The 20,975-nt window shown below is 45.9% G+C and overlaps 1 protein-coding gene across 3 annotated transcripts in view; it reads right to left on the bottom strand.

Annotated features, from left to right (window-relative positions):
• Positions 1-866: 866 nt before the first annotated feature.
• The window catches only part of PRKCSH (PRKCSH beta subunit of glucosidase II), a 34,667-nt gene continuing 14,558 nt past the window's right edge, over positions 867-20,975 (bottom strand). The window contains exons 10-18 of one of the 3 annotated variants that reach the window (XM_080988202.1): positions 20,874-20,960; positions 20,131-20,286; positions 18,921-19,017; positions 13,154-13,223; positions 8,119-8,208; positions 6,939-7,013; positions 5,764-5,863; positions 4,413-4,553; positions 867-3,880 (exon numbers count right to left, since the gene is read on the bottom strand). In XM_080988202.1, the coding sequence (XP_080844328.1) occupies positions 4,422-4,553; positions 5,764-5,863; positions 6,939-7,013; positions 8,119-8,208; positions 13,154-13,223; positions 18,921-19,017; positions 20,131-20,286; positions 20,874-20,960 (807 nt within the window). In that variant the 3' untranslated portion in view covers positions 867-3,880; positions 4,413-4,421. Of the gene's footprint in view, positions 3,881-4,412; positions 4,554-5,763; positions 5,864-6,938; positions 7,014-8,118; positions 8,209-13,153; positions 13,224-18,920; positions 19,018-20,124; positions 20,287-20,873; positions 20,961-20,975 lie in introns of all 3 variants that reach the window. The other 2 variants (XM_080988201.1, XM_080988200.1) reach the window with 2 other exon arrangements.

The raw sequence follows: 20,975 nt of genomic DNA on the forward strand, positions 1-20,975 counted from the left end.
AACACAGCCTAGAGCCTGGCTCCCTTTGCAGACCATGCAGCCACCAAAATAACTTGCGTGCTTAAAGAACTGTTCTGAAACAGAGCCACTGAGCTAAGCTGCAAATTGGAAAGCACAGCTACTTTAGGGAGCTTTGCCTCCAGTTCCAGCTAATTTGGTCAAGACGCTTTTCCTTTGGCTAGCCGGCTCAGATCCTGATTAATTTCTTCTCCCGCAACCACGCCCCTGCATCTGACTCCCTTCCCTGCATCTCGACGAGGGCATTTAGTGGCAAAACGAAATTCTCTTTGTGATCTGTTGCTTCTAAAATGGTCACAGCAATCTAGCCTCTTCTCGACTATATTTTTTCAAGTAGCAATAAGTGCCAGTTTGAGTTTACTAAAAAAAAAAAAAAAGCGAAGTGGATCGAAATGGGGGTTGGAGCAGGGGTGGGGAGGGAAAGAGAGAATTCTGCATGCCAACGAAGGCAGACACCAGAGAGCGAGCGAGCGAGCGAGCGGGGCTCGTGGCATTTCCTTATGTTTGCTAGGCAAATTTGCTTCCAAATGATGGGTCAGGGTGCAACATTGAAGGGAGCAGAGGGTTTAAAGAATTGTCTGTCTGTTGTAATGGCGAGATCCTAATAACCTTTTTACATGCCCTCCACCCTCCCCACCAATGTATTTAGTCATGGGGCATGGTGGGGCTCAGGGGAAAAGATGACAGGCCTGGAGTACCTGGCCCCCAGAGCCTCTTTAAGCTTCACATGTGTATTGGGACAGTTTTTAAAAACAATATTTAAAAAAAAAAAATCATGAGAGAGTCTGTTGATGTGGGAAGGGTTTAAAAAACTGCTGTTAAAAAAAAGAAAAAAATGACACTTTGCATTTAGTTTAGAATATTTATTACTGGGATTTCAGGCACGGCGGCTGTATGAATCTTTTACATGGAATTGTTTAATTATTTGTACTTTTCATGCCAGAAAATAAAAAGTTCAGAATCTTATGAGAGTCCTTTTGTCTGTTTATGTGATAGAGAATTCTAGCAAGGCAGGACAGGGCATGATAAAAGTTGTCCTCCCTTCCAGAAGGCACCAACAAAGCACACATTATCCATAGAAACTGTTGTGTGTCGTTCAGAATAGGAAAAAAGTCCCGTGCCCTTTGCAAGCAAACATCTCTCTCCTCTTGCCAACAAATATCTTGGCAGAGTGTTTAATTTACATATCTACATCAGAGCAAATGCCCACAGTTGCTTCAGAAGCGAAGCAACTTTCCCAGACGAGAAAAAGGGCTGAGAAGCACTTTAACCACACACGAACACCCCAAAAAAATCAGAAGTGTTTTGATGTATTGGGACACAGCCCAGTGTTAATATTCATACGCCACACCTCACAGTCGCCTCTGACTAGGCTTAACCGTCCAGGGGTCCTTTACCTTACCTTTTACACATATAATATGAACACAGCGCAAAAAGTCTGTTTTGGATTGAAGGCTGGCTTGCATAACATGATGGGAAAGTCCCAGAATGCTTGTAAATTTTGTGTTAGCCAGGGAGAAAGTACAGTGGTACCTTGGGTTAAGAACTTAATTCGTTCTAGAGGTCCGTTCTTAACCTGAAACTGTTCTTAACCTGAAGCACCACTTTAGCTAATGGGGCCTCCTGCTGCTGCCGTGCAATTTCTGTTCGCATCCTGAAGCAAAGTTCTTAACCCGAGGTACTATTTTTGGGGCTAGCGGAGTCTGTAACCAGAAGCATCTGTAACCCAAGGTACCACTGTATATCTCGGCTGGCTCATGCAATCAAAGGATGCAGCCATGCATGTTCTCATGGCTGTTAACTGTTGGGATAGACACACACAATATACAGGCTTGTACATTTACTGAAGCAGATGCTCCACTTACTCTGGGTTACTCAAACGTATTGGGGGAGTCAGCAGTAGTAACTAGGTGGTACCTGTGGTCTGTCACACAACTGAAAAGAAACAACACTGAGACGGGCTCTGCAGTTGGTGGGGGTCCACCTGCAGTAGATCCCATTTGAGTTCTGTGAGAAAAAGTAAACAGGAAGCAGTTAACATACAGCAAAGGAGCAAAGCCTGATCCTTCGTCCAGAGACTGAAGCCCGTTTTAATCTCAATTCCCAGCGGTTTGCCCAAACTCTGTCTTTTACTTTCTTCTATAGTGGTCACAATGCACTTATGTGGGGGGGAAATTGAACACTGACACCCAAGAGATGTTGCAGTGGATGGTCTGTCCCCACTAACAGATACACTGCATATTTAAGTCACTCTTGCAGGAACAATGAAAACACCCCCAATAAAGGGACATTTTATTAGCATAAATAAAAAAGAGGTCTATTTGTCATGCTATGGCAACCAAGCATAGAAGCAAATGAATGAAGTGCTAACTCAAGTTTTGCCCTGTGCACAAGAGTCAAGTTTACTTGAAGTGTGTTTCGGGGGGTGGGGGGAATGAATGGTGCTTGTGGGAGGTGGGGCACAAGAGTCTTGCCCATCCATCCTTCAGCGATCAGAGGATTTGATCCAAAGGAAGGGAACTAAGGGGTGCGCATACACACACACCAGTTGAGATCTGGTTTAAGAACAGATGCTTCCATTTAATGTCTTGTTTCGCCAGCAGAAACCGCCTCCGTCACCCCATGGGTGTGGGAGAAACACCTCCTTTCCCCTCTGGAAAGATTGGGGGAGGGATGAGGTGGTGTGCCCCTCCCCCATCGATAACCAACTGCACATGCTTCCCTGCGTCTTTGCCCAGGGGAGGCTGAACCCATACAGTAAACATGTCCCCAGTCACCAGAGGGGCCTTTTGTCAGACCTACCCCCCAACCCCCTCTTCCCAGCACCAGGCGCCTTTTGCGATAGGAGCTCAGATGGGAAACAATGGTGGCTGGGAGGGAAGTCGCCTCCCTTTTTGTTATGGAAATGCTCCGGCTTTGACAGCAATGAGGGGAGCAGGTGTAGGCACCAGCGCTGCCCTCCCCCAAAACCTTTATCAAGAGGAGCATAGCAGCCCTGGGAGGCCCAGTTCCCCAAAGGTGGAGGGGGGAGGAAGAAGGAAGAGGAGGGTCTGTTGGGTCTAATGCATCCTGTCAAAGTTTCTGCCAGCCCCTCCTGGAGAAATGACACGTGCGGAGGCCACTGATAACAGCTGCATGAACGGAAGGCAGACATAAAACCGGCCATGTTGTGCCATCCCCCTTTCATACAACCCCTTCCAAACAACTCTCCAAATCTCACCTTTGAGGCCACAGACAGAAGAGAGCAGAGACGTTTATTGGAAGGGAATGTGGTGGTGTGTTGTTTTTTTTTTAGTAAGAGTTCAACATCAGACAACAGATTAAAACAACAACAACCAGGCTGTGATTGGCAGTGCAGGGGGCAAGCTAAGGAGCAGGTTCTTTTCCCAGTCTTCTTCTTTCAGCTGTGCAAAGTCTCAGACAGAGTGGAAATCTGGCTCAGAACAGAAAATGCTGGCAGGAGAGAGCTTCAGGGGAAAAGGCCTGAAGTCTCTGCATGGCTGAAAAGTAAGGGCTCTTCCTCCACAAAGAAGCAACCGTTAAGAGGCGGAGGAAGCCTTTTCCCCAGCAAGAAAATGGCCCAAGCAGCTGAGCAGTCCTGTGTGTTGTGCATGATCTGGGCAGATGGTGCCCTGGAAGGAAAAAAAGGGGGGGGCACACTCAATCCCCAGTGTTTCACAGGGTAAACATAATTATTCAAAAGCTCCAGAGTCCACTGAGGAAGAGCAGTGCGAACAGTGGAGAAAGGATGTCGGGGGTCCATGTGGGGGGGTCCCAGGGGGGATGAGAAGTAAATTTGCAGTGCTTCTTTGAATCATGTCGATTAGAACCTGGTCCCACTGACAACAGCTCTTTTGCAAATCTGCAGGGGTGAAATCGCAGACAGGACAAATCAGCCAAGGGAACAGAACTGAGAGACACTGGTCTTCCTTCAATATATTAAAAAAAGAAGTTCTGATTAAGCAGAAGGGGGCAAGAGAGGCAAGCGACTTCCCAAATGGCCTGATCTTGGGTAGTTGCCAAGTGGTGCAAAGGGTGGAGGAACCTTCTCAAAAAACTCTGCTCCCCTTTCCCGGTGGGGCTTTATTTACTTTCTTTACGTACACAAAATTTATACACCACTTGATTGTATTAAAAAACCTAAGTAGTTTACAAGAAATACTAAAATTATCAATGAAAACAGCAAGCACAATTAAAAACATTTTGGTAATTATTAAAAGCAGAAGTAAGGGATTACAGGACACCTGCCCGGTGTCAACAGGCAGGGGGTTCCAATGTGTAACTGCTGCCAAACTAAAAGTTTTTGTCTGTACAACTTAGAACATGGCTTTCCTTCCCCATTTGCCAGCGCCCATGACTACTGTGTCATCTTGAGACTTGACAAAGGAACTCACCTGCCAGCCTCAGAGTTCATCGTGACCGAGGTCTTTTGGCTCCTGGCAGGCTGCTGGGGTGATAAACTCCATCAAGTACTCACAGCGGCTGGGCTCTGTCGTCGATGTGACCACTGTCTCCTTGCCACATGTAAGTTTCACCTTGGTAGGAGAGAAAACAGGAAATTGGCTACCCACTATGGAGTCTGTGGCTTAGTACTGCAGCTGTTGTGCAGGAGCCCATCGCTCTTACCGCTGCCTGTGGCATAAACCCTCCCTTACCCACTGTCATTTCTTTGCAACAGGCATGGGGAACCTCTTTGGTCACTCCTTGGGGATGCTGCTGAACTACAACTCCCATCATCCCTGGCTATTGACCATGCTTTCAGACATGGATGAGTTGTAGTTCAGCAACACCTGGAGAGCAAAGGTTCCCCACACCAGCTTTACAACGTACTAGCAACAGTGTCAGCCAACCACTGACACTGTTCTGCCAGGTTTTAAGTTTCTGCCAGGTGAGACAAATCACTGGGCCTGTTCAATGTGGGATGGGAGAATTCCTACTCTGATCCAAGCAAGGCAGACCAGCCTGATCCTGAACTCGCACAAAAATCCCTCATCCATCAAATCTTCCCAAGGGAAATCCTAATATTATGTTGGAGTAGATGAAGTGATTGTTTATATACAGCAGACAGATGAAGAATCAGAAGTTATTTAATTTCTGAACTGTATCTTTTCTATTTTCTCTTGAAAGCTTTTCCTATCTTTTTTCTTATCTCTCTATCCTACTTTTTCTTTTTCGCCATGTTTTTATATTACTTAACGTTGAACAAAAAAGATATTTGAGATTAAGTTTTGTATTTATAAACTCTAATAAAATTTATTTTAAAAGATACGGAAGGAAATCCTAGGACATCACAGAGGCAAGGAATGAATGAATGACTTAACCACGGTCACTGCCCCATCCCCTCAGGCTGGTCTGCTAAAACTGGCAGCCCAGCCCCAAACTTTCAGATGTTCCAACAGGTAGCCAACTCTGCTTCCTACTTACTTCTTAAAAAGTGCACCTCTTCTGTTGAACTGCCCTCTTCCCACTCTCAACTAGGTTTCCTTCACTAACTGGGATCAGGGAGTCCACATTAATGGGCACGCTTGGGAGTAGAAAATAAAGGTTTGGGGTTTTTCGTTCCATTTGAGCCAGAACTTGGGTGTGCTGGAAACCAAACAGCTTCACGCAGCCTGCAGATAGGGAGGCATACTGTCAGCTGGGTGACAGGCCACTTCGCTGCTGCTGGGCCTTGAAAAGGCAGCTGTATCTTGCTAGTCACCCGACCAAGCTTGCTGGTCTCTCAGGACTACGTGAATCACTTACTGTGGTGGATCGGTTGGGGCCTTGCCAGCAGCCTGTCCCGTGTTCATACTTCATGACACCAAATTTGTTATCCTCTGGACCGCTCCAGGAGCCCCACGTGCTGGAAAGGAAGCAACAACTCAGAGCAGCCAAAGTAGCCCCTGCTAATCATAACCTTAGGGAACATTTAGAACCAGATGGAGCCACTTCTACACAGGATGAATCTGCTCCAGGGTTGGCTGGTCTCGGGGGCAAGGATCTAGCCACCAAGTGAGGTCCTATCAGCGCACTTGACCATTTTCAGGAAGTTAAAATAGGCAGCAAGGTGTTTTTAAAACAGCACACCACACACATGAAGTTTTCTTCCCCGTTTCTAATTGAGTAGGTATTCTTACCTACTCAATGCTAAGGGGCAGGGCTTTATTATTCACACTGATAGTAGTGGTTATTATTATTTTATTCCTTATATATTACCTGCCCTCCACCCTAAGGTCTCAGGGCAGGTTACAACATAAAAACAACTTACAGTTACAGAAATAAGGTGGGTCCTAAAAATATGCGCTTCAAGTGTCAAAAGCCAGGACAAAGAGGTGTGTGTTTTAGATTATCCAAAGTGCCTGATGTACATCATCATGGTTGTAATCCTAATCCTTACAGCCCTGTAAGGTAGGTCAGTATCATCACCCCCAAGATAAGGATTGTTACGAGGTGTCCTAAGGCTGAGAGTCTGACTGGCATAAGGCCTCCTAGCATGTTGAAGAGCAAAGCCAAAGTTCAAACTATGCAAAGTTCAAACTATGATCTGTAGCTCAGCCTCTGCTTAGTCACTAAAACACTGCGACATCTCCCTGTTTAGCTTGGGAGGCTAGTGACCTCAAACTCTTGTGAAACATGTTGAATCCTGGAGCACTGGAGTCTCTTACCCAGAGGTCATCAAACTTTTTCTGCAGGGGGCTGGTCCACTGTCCATCAGACCTTGTGAGGGAGCCAGAATATCTATCTATCTATCTATTGGGGTGGGGGGGATGAATGAATTCCTATGCCCCACAAATAATCCAGAGATGCATTTTAAATAAAAGGACACATTCTACTCATGTAAAAACACGCTGATTCCCAGACCGCCCGTTGGCCGGATTTAGAAGGCAATTGGGCCTGCTCCGGCTCCCAGGCCTTAGTTTGCCTACCCATACTCTTACCCAAGGCTGGTCTCCGAGCCGCCATGTTTGGGTTTCTGAGACACTCTGCTGAAGGGACAGAGGCGATAAATATATCTGAAGAGGAAAAGAGCATAAAAGAAATCCATGAGATCCCTGAGCCGTGTGCTTTGAAGTGCCGATAATTAGACCATTAGCCCTGGCTCCTAAAACGATGGCACCCAAGGCCATTGGGGTTAGATGGAATGGGAAAGCATGGCAGGAAGAAGACTAGGCTCCTGATCTGTCCCTTGCTTCCAAGATTATTTTGCTATCAACACCAGAGATTTAAGAATGTACGAGATGAGCTTCCCATTGAAACACGCAGAATACAACTGTGTGCAACCTTTTAAACGTGATCTGCTTACAAGGAAAAATACTGAGCATCCAGAATATAAGTCTTATTGGTCTATCAAGTAAAGAACGAATGGGGAACCTCCAACTTGCCAACCAAATCAAATTAGGCCCCCCAGGTGTCCTAATTTGAACCACATGGCCCTTTCCCACTAAACCATATGCCACCAGGTATAGGGTGGGTGACGGTGCCACTACACAGGAAAATCAGGAAAATCAGGTTTGGTTTTAGAACATTTTGGAAGTTGAACAGACTTCCTGAATGGATTCCGTTTGACTTCCAAGCTACAACTGTATATCTAGATCAAAGAACAGCACCTCTTCTCTTCTGACTGAGTGTAGAACCTCACTTCCCCAAGAAATAGTAAAAAATGACTTCTGATGGAGTCTTATCTGCCTAAATTTTGAGTCCCTGGCTCCAATTTTGGAGCCTTCCATCTTCAGTTTTGAAGGGGGTGCCTTTCTTCTCACCCTGAGCTGCCCCAGCAAGCTTGCCAAAAGCTAGCCACCTTGTTATAGAGGAATTTGCCATACTACCAAGCTACAGTTTTGGGGAGTAAAAACCAGCTTCCTTTTCATTAATAATGCTCATCTTACAGTCAAGAACAGGAGCAAAGAACCTTTTGGCCAGATCTCCATCTCCTGCCGCTCTACAGGCTAACCCTGGCGGGTGGGCAGGCCACCCACCTACTTTTTGGCACCTCTGGAGTGACGGCTTGTAAGACATACAGTTCAAAGAGAGCACTCCAGATGTCATAGGGCTGAGCAGTGAGAAGAGAGCCACTCCCCAGAGGAAACAAATAGTCAAGCAAGGGACACAGGCACCTACTCATTAGTGGTGAGTTCATAGCACTGGCCGTAGAGGTAAGAAAATTCACCATGAGGTCCAAAATCAAAGGAGATCTCTTTCTCCAGGCTCCTGGGGGGAGAAAGGAAGAAGGCGACATTGTTAAAAGAAAAAACTACACACAGGAAACAGGACATTTGACGGAATAAAGGTTAATGGGGCTAGGGGGTTACTGGAATATTCCTGGGCCAATTTTAACAGAAATACAGGAGGGATGCTTTGCTCAGAAGGCAAAAGTAATCCAGTCAAAAAAAGGCTGAGAATTTCTGACCACTAAATCTGTCTTCATACTTTGAAATTCCTACTATTTAACATATACAGCAAAATATGGAGAAGGCATGAGGGAAAATGGGGCTTTTGGCTCCAAAACTAGAAGAGAAGGAAATGTTTATTGTATTTTTAACTGGACATTTTATCACATGGGATATTGTGATCTGAAAATTCTGAAGGCTGTTCCGAGTTGTGCCTAAGCGACAAGAAGCATGGATAGAAATTTAAAACAAGCAGGCAGACCTCCTGGCAGCCTTTAAGTGACTTTCTCTAGACAGCAGGCTCATAACTTTAAGGGGTATTTCCAGGAGTGGGAGGCCGTGCAGTTGATAAGGACAAAGAGTAAGAAGCTGTTGCAATCAAGGAAAGGTTTTGCGGGATACATGCGTTCTGTGGAGGTGAAACCTCATCTCAGGACACACATTATCCCAGAAAGGCCAGCAGGAGACTGGCGTGAGACAAAGATGGCAAAATGTTTCATGCTTCTCACAAATTGTCTTTTTCTTTTTAAATGAAAAAATGAATTTTTTAAAACAAGAGGAACTGACGCCGCCATATTGCTGAGCCAGCTCAACGGTCCATCTAAGTGAAGCATGGCCTCCCCTGGTGGGCAAGAGCTTTCCAGATTCTGCAGCGAAGAGGCAGAGGGCCGTGTTACCCACTCTTGAGTTACAGCTCCCCCCAAGCTGCCAACGCTGGGGAGCTGAGAGACGACGGCCAGTGTGGCAGCAGGTCCCTTTTGCTTCACTGACCACCAGGAGTCAAGTGTTCTCCTGGCATCGGTCTCCTCCGCCCTCTCCCGCTGGTGGAAGGCAAGTCCAGCCTGTGTCAGGGGTCAATGGCCTTTGCCCAAGCTCTTTGTTAAGTGGCTGTCTTTGTTCCTTGCCCTTATCTGCCTGTCCTCCCAGGGGACCCCACGGAGCAGCAAAGGGACTGGTTGGGGAGGCTGGATCCCATGGTTACCGCCCTGTCACCAAGGCTACTCCTAATTACGGGTCTCTCTCTCCCCCATGCGCACAGAGAGATGCAAAGCTCTTTGTTTAATAAAGGAACTGCCTTAGCCTTTAACCACTTTGCCCTGGTCTGATCAACATAGCTTTTAGGAAGAAGGAAAAACTCCTGTCCTCTCCTCCCTCAGTCTGTTGTGGCAGGACATGCCAAGGTGGGCACTTGGGTCCTAACCCAGACTTTGCCTCGGAGCCTTAAGCCACTTCTCTGTCTGCAACAGCCCCCCACCAGCAACCAGGGGAAAGTGGGGTAGCAGCGACTCACGGCTGTGAGACTCTAAGGATAGGGGCGAGCAAGTACGTTCAGCCATGCTGAAACTTTGAAGGGAGGGCAGGTACTAGCCCTAAATAAAAGGGACCGTGAAACATCCTCCTTCCTTTAGAAGGGAAAGATGCTTTTCATTACTTAAAAAAAAGAGAGCTTGGAAAGATGACAGCAACAAAACAGGTCTCAGCTGTGACTCCAGACTTCCATTAGCTGCTTACTTAGCTGACACATTTTCTCCAACCCCTACCCCCTTAAAAGCCTTCCTAATGGGACAAGCCAGAGATCTCCCTGGGGTGGGGAGGGGCAGTTTGCACTGCAAGCGCAGCGGAGTTATGGCTGGGTGGGAAATGCCCCATGTGGAGCTAATTCTGAAGAGGGACTTCAATTAAAGCTCTTGTTTTGCACCTGCTGTTTTAGGCCTAGTTCTCCCTGGGGGGATAAACATGTGTTTTGGCTGTATCACTTCAGATGGCTGGGGGGGGGGGTGGCTCGTATGACTAAATGTTCCTCCACGCAACTCCCCCTGCCCCTGCAAAACACACCCTTTCCTGAGCAGAGGAAACTAGAACATCGGAAAGGAGGGCTCTAGCCTACAGCTCCTTGACATGCTTGCTGCCTATCTGCGGAGACGGGGGCTTGGGGGAGGTCGCTCGGATAAACTGTTGGTCATGCAAGCCCCTTTCTGCCGGCTGAAGTGCTGCAGGCATGGCACACACATACAAACTCAGGGGAAAACCCTAGGTCTGAGTGGCCATAATTGTATACTTTCTAAGGACTCCAGCTCACGACAGAAGCAGCTTAATCGCTCTGCCTGCACACTCTCTCCGGAAATCAGAGCCTGCTGTCAAGGCTTGCAACCTCTATGCCTTTCGAAGTTCTGGACCGAAAGTTGCTCCAGAGGCATTAAGTCTCTGCTGGTCAGGAGTGAGGAACCTGGGCACCCGACAGATGTTTCTGGACTACAACTCCAATCATTCCTAACTCTGGCTAGAGCCATGGGAGTTGGGAATCCCACATCTGGACCAGGTTCTCCACCACTATCTTAGACCTGCCCATCAAGGAATATTGAGATTGACTATTGATATTGGGAAAGCAGCAACAGTAACACACTAAATATCAGGCTTCCCCAGATATATCTTAGCAGTTCATTACTCGCTGATGCCTATATTTTAAGTATTTGATGTACTGTATTCCTTGATGCATACTGCTTTCATATTCTTCTATGATTAAACGGCATATAAATTTGTGCAAATAAATAAATGAGAAGCTACTGCATTGTCCCTGAGCCTGTTCAGAGGTCTTGGTCAGACTAGGGCGCCCCCATGGGCAGCTCACAGCCTGCCCTTGCAGGGACTGCCCTTGATGGGGGGGGGGATAAATCTATAGACTCTCCACTTAAGAAGATGTTAAAGTCAGTGCACAGGAAGCTGCAATACTATGCCCGGAATAAATTACATTTTCATAGATTTAATCTGCATAATTTATTCTGCTTCCTTAAAAAAAACAAAAAACATATTTATAGGGAAGAGTAACAGATGTAACAAGAGGTTCATTCAGACAAGCCCTTCATAGCTACTTTGCGGAATAAGAGAAGCTCCTGCTGCACTTCCAAGCAAGCTAGTGGGAGATTTGTCAGGAGCAAAAGAGTAAATGGTCTCAGGGACAGAGCATGGAAATTGTGCAAAAACCTTTGGCCGGAAAGAACTGGCTGGCTGACTTGAGCAATGTGCTATATCACAGCAAAACCTGCATCCATTCTAACCACTTGCAAGTGACTATAGCCATGCTGAAGATGAAGTGGGGAAAGGAAGGAACAGCTGATAATACTTACTTATCAGACTGGGAGTCAATGCAAAGTGATAGAGGACGTCAAAAAATACCACCATGCCACAATGGGTATGTGAAGAGACTCTGAAGATGCGGCCAGAAATCACCAAGCCACAGGGTCCGTTTAGTGCCTCTGCCACTGTACATCCCCTTCCACTGAGAAGGTGGCAGAAACCAACAAAATATATTCTCCCCCAATAGCTAAATGAAGTGTCTGTCACCAAGGTCAGCCAAGCTAAGCATGCAGAGGTCTCCCATCTGCTCCCTGCATCAGCCCTCCCAGCCTAAGAACTCAGGAGTGGCGTGATTACGGCAATAATTATGTATGCAATCAATAGGAGACAGCTTGAAATTTATTTTTGGCTTCTATCCTTCTCCCCTCCCCCACCTGGGACCGGGGAAAGGTGGGGGGAGATGCGATTTGAATGGCAAGTGGCATCAAAGCAGTGCCCAAACCCCTAGAGCGAAACTGTACAAAGCGCTCTTATCTTCACAGTAAAATAACGAACAGTAACCTCTCCTAACATCCTAGCTGAGGATGCATCAACAAAGTAAGAAGCAGCAAGAAAGACCAGGCAAAGGATAGGGTTTTTAAAAAACCAGCCCTTTTAACTCTTTAAAAATCACCCTTGTGGTAATCAACAGAATTCCCATGGACACACACACACCTTGCTTTTAGCACATGGGTCCTCAAACACCAGCTTGCTGAGCTCCCCTAACTAAATGGGGGGACGGGGAGAATGGCACATTCTTCTTTAGAGGGTGGGTAGCGAGGTGGAGGGGATAGAGAGGGAGGAGGAAAAGCCATATAGATTAGATCCATGACGATAAAAATGGTTCAGGCGCATAGCTGTTAATGTTTCCCTTTTCTTGCAAGGAATCCGATTCGGAATAAGGGAATTTCCCTTAAAAAAGGGAAACGTTGACAGCTATGTCCAGGAGAAAGGACCTCCCTGTCATCACCCCCCCCCCCCAAGACTTTGCCTACTGAAGCCAAGTGTACTACCTGTCCAAACCATTAGGTGTCTGGGGAAATCACACAAACAGCTGGCTAGGGGGTGCAAATTGCCATTGCTGGAAGCCAACGGGGAAGGGTCAGTGTCAAGCAGAAAGAAATATTGCAGGCCTCAAGGAGAATTCATCCAAGGCAGGGGTGAGGGAACCTCCAGCCTTCACAGCTAATTAGGCCCATCAATCCTCCCCATTTGGCATGCCAGGCTGTTTTGGCCAAGCCATGTCCCCATACCCTACGCCTGACATCACATATATGACATCAGGCATGAGGCAGGTAAGGACAAAGCTGAACTAAAAAAAAAAGGGGGGGTGTCCAACAGTCCTTACAAAGTGATATGTATAGCAAAATCCGTGCTCCACCCAGGTTATGCCTTTGCACACATGGCTTGATTTCAAACGGGGAGGGGGGCAAAAATATCACCCAATGCCATTGCGACTGAAAGGTGAGAGGCCTTCCCAACCTGTCAAGCTTGGCTCACCAGTAAGGTCTGCCAGCAAGACTCGGTCCCCCTAACTCTGATTTAAGGGCTTTACTTACCCTTGCAAGTGACATGGATTCTGTTCTGCCCCTCCTCCAGAGGAAAGCCCACCTCACCCTTGAGAGACTGTGGCTGCCAGCCCAAAGCCATACCTGATAGACTCCTCCATTTCTTTCAGGGACTTCTCTACCTCTTCAAACTGCTCTCGGGCCTTCTGGGCAGCTGGAAGACATACAGGAAAGTAAGCCTGGCTGCAAAACTGAATGAAAAACGTAACTCCCGCCAACTTTTCTGCAGAGTTCACTTCTTAATTAAACCAGCCCTGCTAATCAAACCAGTCCAACCCCATAGGGACACAGGTGGCGCTGTGGTCTAAACCACTGAGCCTCTTGGGTTTGCCGATCAGAAAGTTAGCGGTTTGAATCCCCGCGACGGGGGGTCCCAGCTCCTGCCAACCTAGCAGTTCGAAAGCACGCCAGAAGTGCAAGCAGATAAATAGATACCGCTTCAGCGGGAAGGTAAACGACGTTTCCGTGCACTGCTCTGGTTTTGGTGTTCCATTGCACCAGAAGCGGCTCAGTCATGCTGACCACATGACCGGGAAAAACTGTCTGCGGAGCAGACAAACGCCGGCTCCCTCGGCCTGTAAAGCGCGATGAGCGCCGCAACCCCAGAGTTGTTTGCAACTGGGGTCCTTTACCTTTACAACCCCGTAGCAATTCTGCAAGGTGTAAATCAGGACCCTACAAGGCCTATAACAACCCACTACAGCAAGCTTCAGCAAACTTGCAGCAGCCATGATGGACAAAAGTGGATGAAGAGAGTGGAAAGATTCAACTCTGGGCCACTCACGCGCAAGCTGCTGGGAGCTGTTCAGCTGATTCTCAGTGGCAAACGTGCAAGTCCCTGGCATCTTGCATGACAGTAAGATGAAATACGAGGTCATACTATCAGCACAAATAGGATGCCATTTGCCTTTTAAAACTTCCCCCCACATGGTAATCCACAATTTCTCTCTTACATTGGTTCACCTAAGTAGGTCATGTAACTGACCTATACTCCTGACCCAGCTACTGATCAATATAAAAGGTGTTCAAGGAATCATTCTGTCTCTGCTCACTATCTATCCAACTCTACCTCATGTGCTCAGCTGAAGGCCACAGGATCCTGGCCCATAGCCTTGGATGACTAACTATGACCTTTATATCAGAATGCCAACATGCTATGGGAGATCAGAAATTTTGTTTCACAACTAGATGGTATGGGGGAAATCAGAAGGAGGGTAAGAAGAACTCTGATTGTTAATGCTATTCTTATACAATTTGCAATCTATCATGTTTTCTATATTGCCATGTTGCACTGTTTCAGGGTTATTTTCTTTTCTTCTGAATAATATTATCTTCCGTGTGAAGATAATATGGCTTACATGAAGCACTGTACACCAATTAAGATGCATTTCAGCTACAATCTTGAGTTTAAGGCCTTTCATCACTAGTTATGCTTTATTGAGCTGCTATTGAGTAAGTAGGAACGCAGATTAGAGTGCCCAGTTAACTGTGCCATGACTAGAAATTGAACAGACAATGCAGAGGATGGTGATAGAATGGCACAATGCAAAGGCACAGAAAAATGTATCACCAATGAATACTAGCCATCTTGGTATTAATTTGATACCAAGCAATCAACGTTAGCACTTACCTGGCCAATTACCAGTCACCCACAATAAGGAGTACAGACAAGCAGACAAATATAGAAGTAGTCTTTTTCTTTACAATAACTCATGTATTTGATAGAAGTAGCATCAATTCGTAAGTCAACACCCAGCTTGGGGGTTGCATAACTAGTTAGCATGCCAAAGTCTCGTTTGTTATCTGAATTAACCAGACAAATCCCTCTATCCAACTAAGAATGGCCATTCACCACATGGGAAAGCTCGCCTGGCCCAGACACAGAAAAAATTGACAGATCGATAGCTCTTTCTCGATTTTGAGGGTGGTGGGGCATGGCTGCTCTTAGTTGGTGGAGCAATTTGTCTGATTAATTCTGATAACGAACAAGACTCTGGCATGCTAACTACCGGTAGTTATGTGATGTAGTTATGCCAGGTGTTGACTTATGAGTTGATGTTACTTCTATCAAATACACGAGTGACTGTAAAGAAAAAATACTACTTCTATATTTGTCTGTTTGTCTATACTTCTTATCGTGGGTGACTGGAAATAGGCCAGGTAAGTGCTAACATTGATTGCTTGGTATCAAATTAATACCAAGATGGCTAGTATTCATTCCATTTTATAGGAGAACCCAGACTGAGAGCAGGACTTGGAGATCTGAGCTGCACCAGTGAGGTCCAAATTTCCACCAGCTGCACTGCATTGCTTTCCCCTTGCAAGCACATTTGCTCTTCGCCCAGGGAGTTTAGTTGGCTTGCAAGGAACCAGCACAGAGAACCCTTTCACATATATGAAATGGGAGATGCTCTGGAAATTCAACAGCCGCAGCAAGAAATGGCGAAAAAGCAACTGACTTCAACACTGGGCCCTGTCCAAAGGAAGGGGAGAACACAAGAAATGATGGTTCTGTGGCTCAAATTCAGTCTATTAATAGCTACCTAAAAGGGCCATTTCCTTCTTACTGCAGACCACGAGCTAACCACTGGCCAATTTCTATCCTTCTGGGAAACAGCTTAAGAGCAGTGCAGGAGATGCCACTCATCTCTGCCCTCTGCAGAGAGGAATGAAGCTATGGAGCACAAGAATTTGTAGTGACCTTGCTGCCCAGGACTTTTCTATGTTATGTTATGTTAATCTTATGTTATGTTATGTTATGTTATGTTATGTTATGTTATGTTATGTTATGTTATGTTGTTACGTTACGTTACGTTACGTTGTTATGTTATGTTATGTTATGTTATGTTATGTTATGTTATGTTATGTTATGTTTTGTTTAAAGGTAAAGGGACCCCTGACCATTAGGTTCAGTCGTGGCTGACTCTAGGGTTGCGGCGCTCATCTCACTTTATTGGCCGAGGGAGCACGTCAAAATTTAAGTAGATAAATAGGTACCGCTCCGGCGGGAAGGTAAACGGCGTTTCCATGCGCTGCTCTGGTTCGCCAGAAGCGGCTTAGTCATGCTGGCCACATGACCCGGAAGCTGTACGCCGGCTCCCTCGGCCAATAAAGTGAAATGAGCGTCGCAACCCCAGAGTCGGCCACGACTGGACCTAACGGTCAGGGGTCCCTTTACCTTTACCTATGCCCATATATCTGTAAAAGTTGCCCCAGACTTTCAACCCTCAGTAGCTCCTTACAAGGGTTGGGAGGATAAGGAGTAAATGTGTTCTCATTTTGTAGTTTTGTTGTGAACTGCCCTGTGATCTTCAAATGAAGGGCGCTATACAAATTTAATTAGAATTAACAAAAACAACAACAAAACAACAACAACAAATTTAGCACGCCTCTCTGGAAGAATTTATACAAAATAATGGGAATCTGGGATGCACCACCACCACCACCACCTAGTGGCTGTCAACTGAAAACTGTCCATACAGCTCAAGTATATGTCACTGTCCACTCCCCAACTAGTTGGAATTACTGAAAAGCAGAATTAACTCGTTTCAGTACCTATAACTAATGCAAAGGGAAGAAAAGGCAAATCAGAAGTTAGGCAAACAAACATGTCATAATCCCATGTCCATATTGTGCGTTTTGATGGCTTTCCACTGCTGCAAGGAGAAAACCACAAACAGAGCTATTCCCCCTTTAGCCCACGCGAGCCACTTCAAACAGCAAGTCCAGCCTATTGATTGCCTTTTGCTTCGTGGACATTAGATATCTGAGAAATGGTGCCTGCTTAGCAATGCTAATGGCGGTGATCTATTCGGATGGCGCACGTTCCCAGAACACAAAGTGCAGACATGCCTTTGGCTGCCCAGTTCATTTTATTACAGCTATAAAACAGCTTTTGACTACGTCTGGTACATTTTGACAAGCTCCGTTCTACAGCATCGACAGATCCTGCTTGGAAACTGGGTGGACTTGGAAGAACCTCTCAAGCACCCTGGGTCAACTTGGTCTGCTGCTCCTTTAAGCCCCAGCAATAGTAAAAAAGAAAGAAAAAGCTCCGCCTTCCCAGGCTTATTGAAAAAGGTGTCACTGCATACCTTTGGGTAAACTCAATCTTCCAAAAGACCAAGCACACCTGGGTCACTTGGAAAAGAGAGCGTCACATTAAAGTAAAATATGATGCTGAACTGCAGGTTGGTGAACCTTTTTCAGCCAGAGGATCACATGCCCGCCTGAACAACCTCATAGATTATTATTTGGGGGGGGCACATGCCAGTGGTGGGTGGAGCAGTACATATAACTCTTTGCTCTGTACAGTAGGCTATAGTCCAGCCACACAAGTGTTTGTGGTTACTACATCTGCATCCCTCCATCCAAGCAGGCAAGAGGTATTCTGAGCAGTACAGGGTCACGTTCTGTTTAGGCCGAGAAGAGTAGCCTTGGGAGGAGCGGCCTGCAGAGATTCCTAAGAGCCAGATAAAAAGGGCTTGGAGGGCCTGAGGTCACCCCACCCCTGCTGAAGAAGTTAGATCACCTCACTGGGGTACCAAAGGCTTGGAAAGCCACATGAATTCAGGAGGAGAAAGTGGAGGTGTGGCTACATGACAGCTAAACAAAGGTGGTTCCATTATGACATCTATCCGGAAGGAACTTACTGGAACACTAAACACAAACATCCTCCTCCCCCGCTGCCTCGTGCTATATTTAGACTCAAGGTGATGCTAAAGTGTCTTTGCCCTTTCCATAGACGTGACTCAACTTTTCCCAACAGAGCAAAAATGGTCAGGCAATGCAACAATTTAAAAAGATTCTACTCCAACGTTCAAATACAGAAATATTTTTTTAGAAAAATCAATACACACTGAATATACAGCATGGAGAGTAGCCAAAAGGGTGAGCTATGGAAATTCTTGAATACAGCTAGTGAAATACATAACTACATGTACACATCTGGCTCTGTCCCTCTCTCTTTCTTTGGTGCCATGCAGAAAGTTTGTATGATGCCCATTTCTCACCCACGAGGCACTAGATGGTTCCATGACAGGATTAAACCACTCATCTCACCTCCAATGGAGAGAAATAAGGCTATCAGTGACTAAAAGCCATGATGGCTATGCGCTGCTTCCACTGTTGGGGAGAGTATTCTTCTGAATACCAGATGCTTGGTATTGTAAGTGGGGAGAGTTGCTCTTGTGCTCAGATTTTCACATGGGCATCTGGTTGGCAACTGCAGCAACAGGATACTAGACTGATCCAGCAGGGCTCTCACGTTCTAAGAGCAGCTTGATTTGCCCCATCTTGACTTCACACCTCTCCTTCTCATGTTCAGATACTTGTTAAAGCGAGCAGATACCTGTAAACTCCTGCTTGCCTCATTGACTACTGTGTGAGAAGAAAGCTCTAAGCAATCAAGACATGACCAGTTAGCAGCATCAAGTGTTCATGGAACCTCACGTTGGACAAGGTCAACTGGATCAAATACCTTCCTTGCAAGAAATATTGAACAGCTCTGATTTTTTTTCAGAACTTTCTCAAAATGAGACAGCTCAAAATTTTCAGCCATGTGTTAAAAGCTGCAGCTCACCTCCTCTCGGAGCAAATGGCTTTTGTTTTTCTGACCTGGTAGAACATCCATCTTGCTTGAAGTTCATAAGCCTCTTTATGGCATTTATTTGAACAGAAAGAAAGCAGTAACTTTCTTTTGTACCATTGCTGGTTGACTCCACTTGGACTTGGACTTGACCCCTTTTGGAAAATAGCTGTTCTCTGCACAGCAAGTTCACGGGCAGGCCTGCATGTACTAAAGACTGGTGTTTCTTGCATTTGAAAGGATGCTTTCTAAAGAATAGCTTACCTTCAATTAGAGCTTGTGTGGCTTCATCATAAGGGGGCATCCTCTCCAGTTCATCTTCTGATGCCTTGACATCAGACGATGGCTTGGGGGAAGGGACCTGTGGAGACATTGAGGCAGCAGGTGGCCATTGTCACTTCCAGTTCAAAAACCAGCCTGCATAGACCATAAACAAGAGGGGAAAGGGGAGACTGGGAGAAACTGACAAGCGGGGACCGGCCATGCTTCACACCCTGAATGATTTTGTGTGACTGAAATGTGCCCAGAAGGGAATGCAGCCCTCAGGCTGAGGAAGGCTCCCCATCCCTGCTTTGGAGGATAAGAGGGGCTCAGAGGGAGCGAGACAAACAGAGAACCCGCATTGAATTCTCATGTACTTCCTAATGTTAAGCAACAGCAACAAAAATTCTATGTGTGAAACTGTAGTACTAGCAACTTGCCATTCTTCTCATTACACCAGGCATAGCAATTTGTCAGGCTTTAATATTCCACCCTATCCCAAGATCAGCAAAAAGCTCTGGAGGGGATGAGTCCCTGCTACCAGCATGGCTACTTTTCCACCCACCCTCTATAGTAGTGTTAGAAACTGAGATATGAAAGCTAGGAGCTAAACGGCAGCTTAAACCTAGGTTAAGGGCACAACAACGGAATGTCTAGGCATGCTTTTCTTATAACAAGAATGCAAAGCTGAAAATGAAGGAACTGCAGCTAAAATATTATGTACATTTTCCACATGGTCTAGTCCTTTCCCTTACCCACTCCCCTAATATTCTTAAGAGGGTCTCTTCTCCAATCTTCAGAGAGCAGCTGGAAGCAGAAAAAGGTCCTCCTTTCCTTCCACACTGCGGTTTTAATCTGAAATCTTAGCAGTACTACACCCAGAGCTCCGAAACTGCTCACGCTAATGAAATTCCCTGTCTCAAAATGCGCCTAGAACAATGGGAGTTTTGAACACTGCTCTATAGGCTTTGGAGCAAAATTCTTTACTCAACGCCACTCCTTCAACACCTTGCTCCATGACCAGCTCCTCTCTAGTCAAACATACATGCAAATATTGTATTCAGAATAAAGTGTGCTAAAATAAAAACACATATATTTTCCTATGGTGTGTGGGTTCTTGAATGTAAAATTTAAGTTAGGAGAGGGGCGGGGGAGAAGAATATCCCTGTATATTTCAGTTGTAGACTCCTGAAACTCAGTTTAGTACCTTCACCTCCTCATCAATGCTGTCTTCCTCAGGTTCTTCATCTTCATCCTCCTCCTCGTCATAATCGTCATCAGGAGGTAACTGGTCCACGTGGGCATCGGGCTGAGTATCTGGCTCTTCATCTGATGGGCCTTTTGGTGGGGGCTGTAAATCAACCAAGCTCTGGAGAGGGGAAAGTTGAGTTTAGCCCATCTTGTAACTCATGGCTGCCCTTAGTTAGCAACTGTGTTTGAAATTCTCGAGGAGCAAGGGAGAATGGATACCATGGATGTCACTCAGGAACTCCCAGAGCCAAAGTGGCCTGCCTTTCCATGAAAGACCCACTTCTCCAGTAGCTGCAGATGGAGCCATGATTAATGCCTGCCAAGGTGCTTCTAATTCTGCAGTCCAAACAGTTCTGCCAAATGCTCCAGTCTACTTATGCTTACCATTTATATCCTGCCTTTCTAACCAACTAGGAATTCAAAGCAGCATATAATATATCAACACTACATAATTTATACTGTGTAACCTAGGCTCCTTCAGGAAGGATGGGTGGGATATAAATTGAATACATAATAAATGTGAAACCACCACAGAAAGTTTTCAGAACATATTGACTAGACCAAAAAGTGATGTAAAAAATTAAGAGTATAGTAATGACATCAAGCCAAGCATGGAACAAAACTGTTTCAGATATCAGTTCCCCAGAAAACGTCATTCAAACTATTTGGATCTGTGATAGAGAAAGACAAGGCTGGCACACTGACCTCTGGTCTGTACTTCTCCTTGATCGCTGCCCACACAGTGTCCTGGAATCTGGCCACATCCGCCTGCAAGGAATTGTCCAGTAAAGTCTGAAAGAACAGGAA

This window comes from Podarcis pityusensis, assembly GCF_964106645.2.
Source record: "Podarcis pityusensis genome assembly, chromosome: 17".
NCBI lineage: Eukaryota > Metazoa > Chordata > Lepidosauria > Squamata > Lacertidae > Podarcis > Podarcis pityusensis.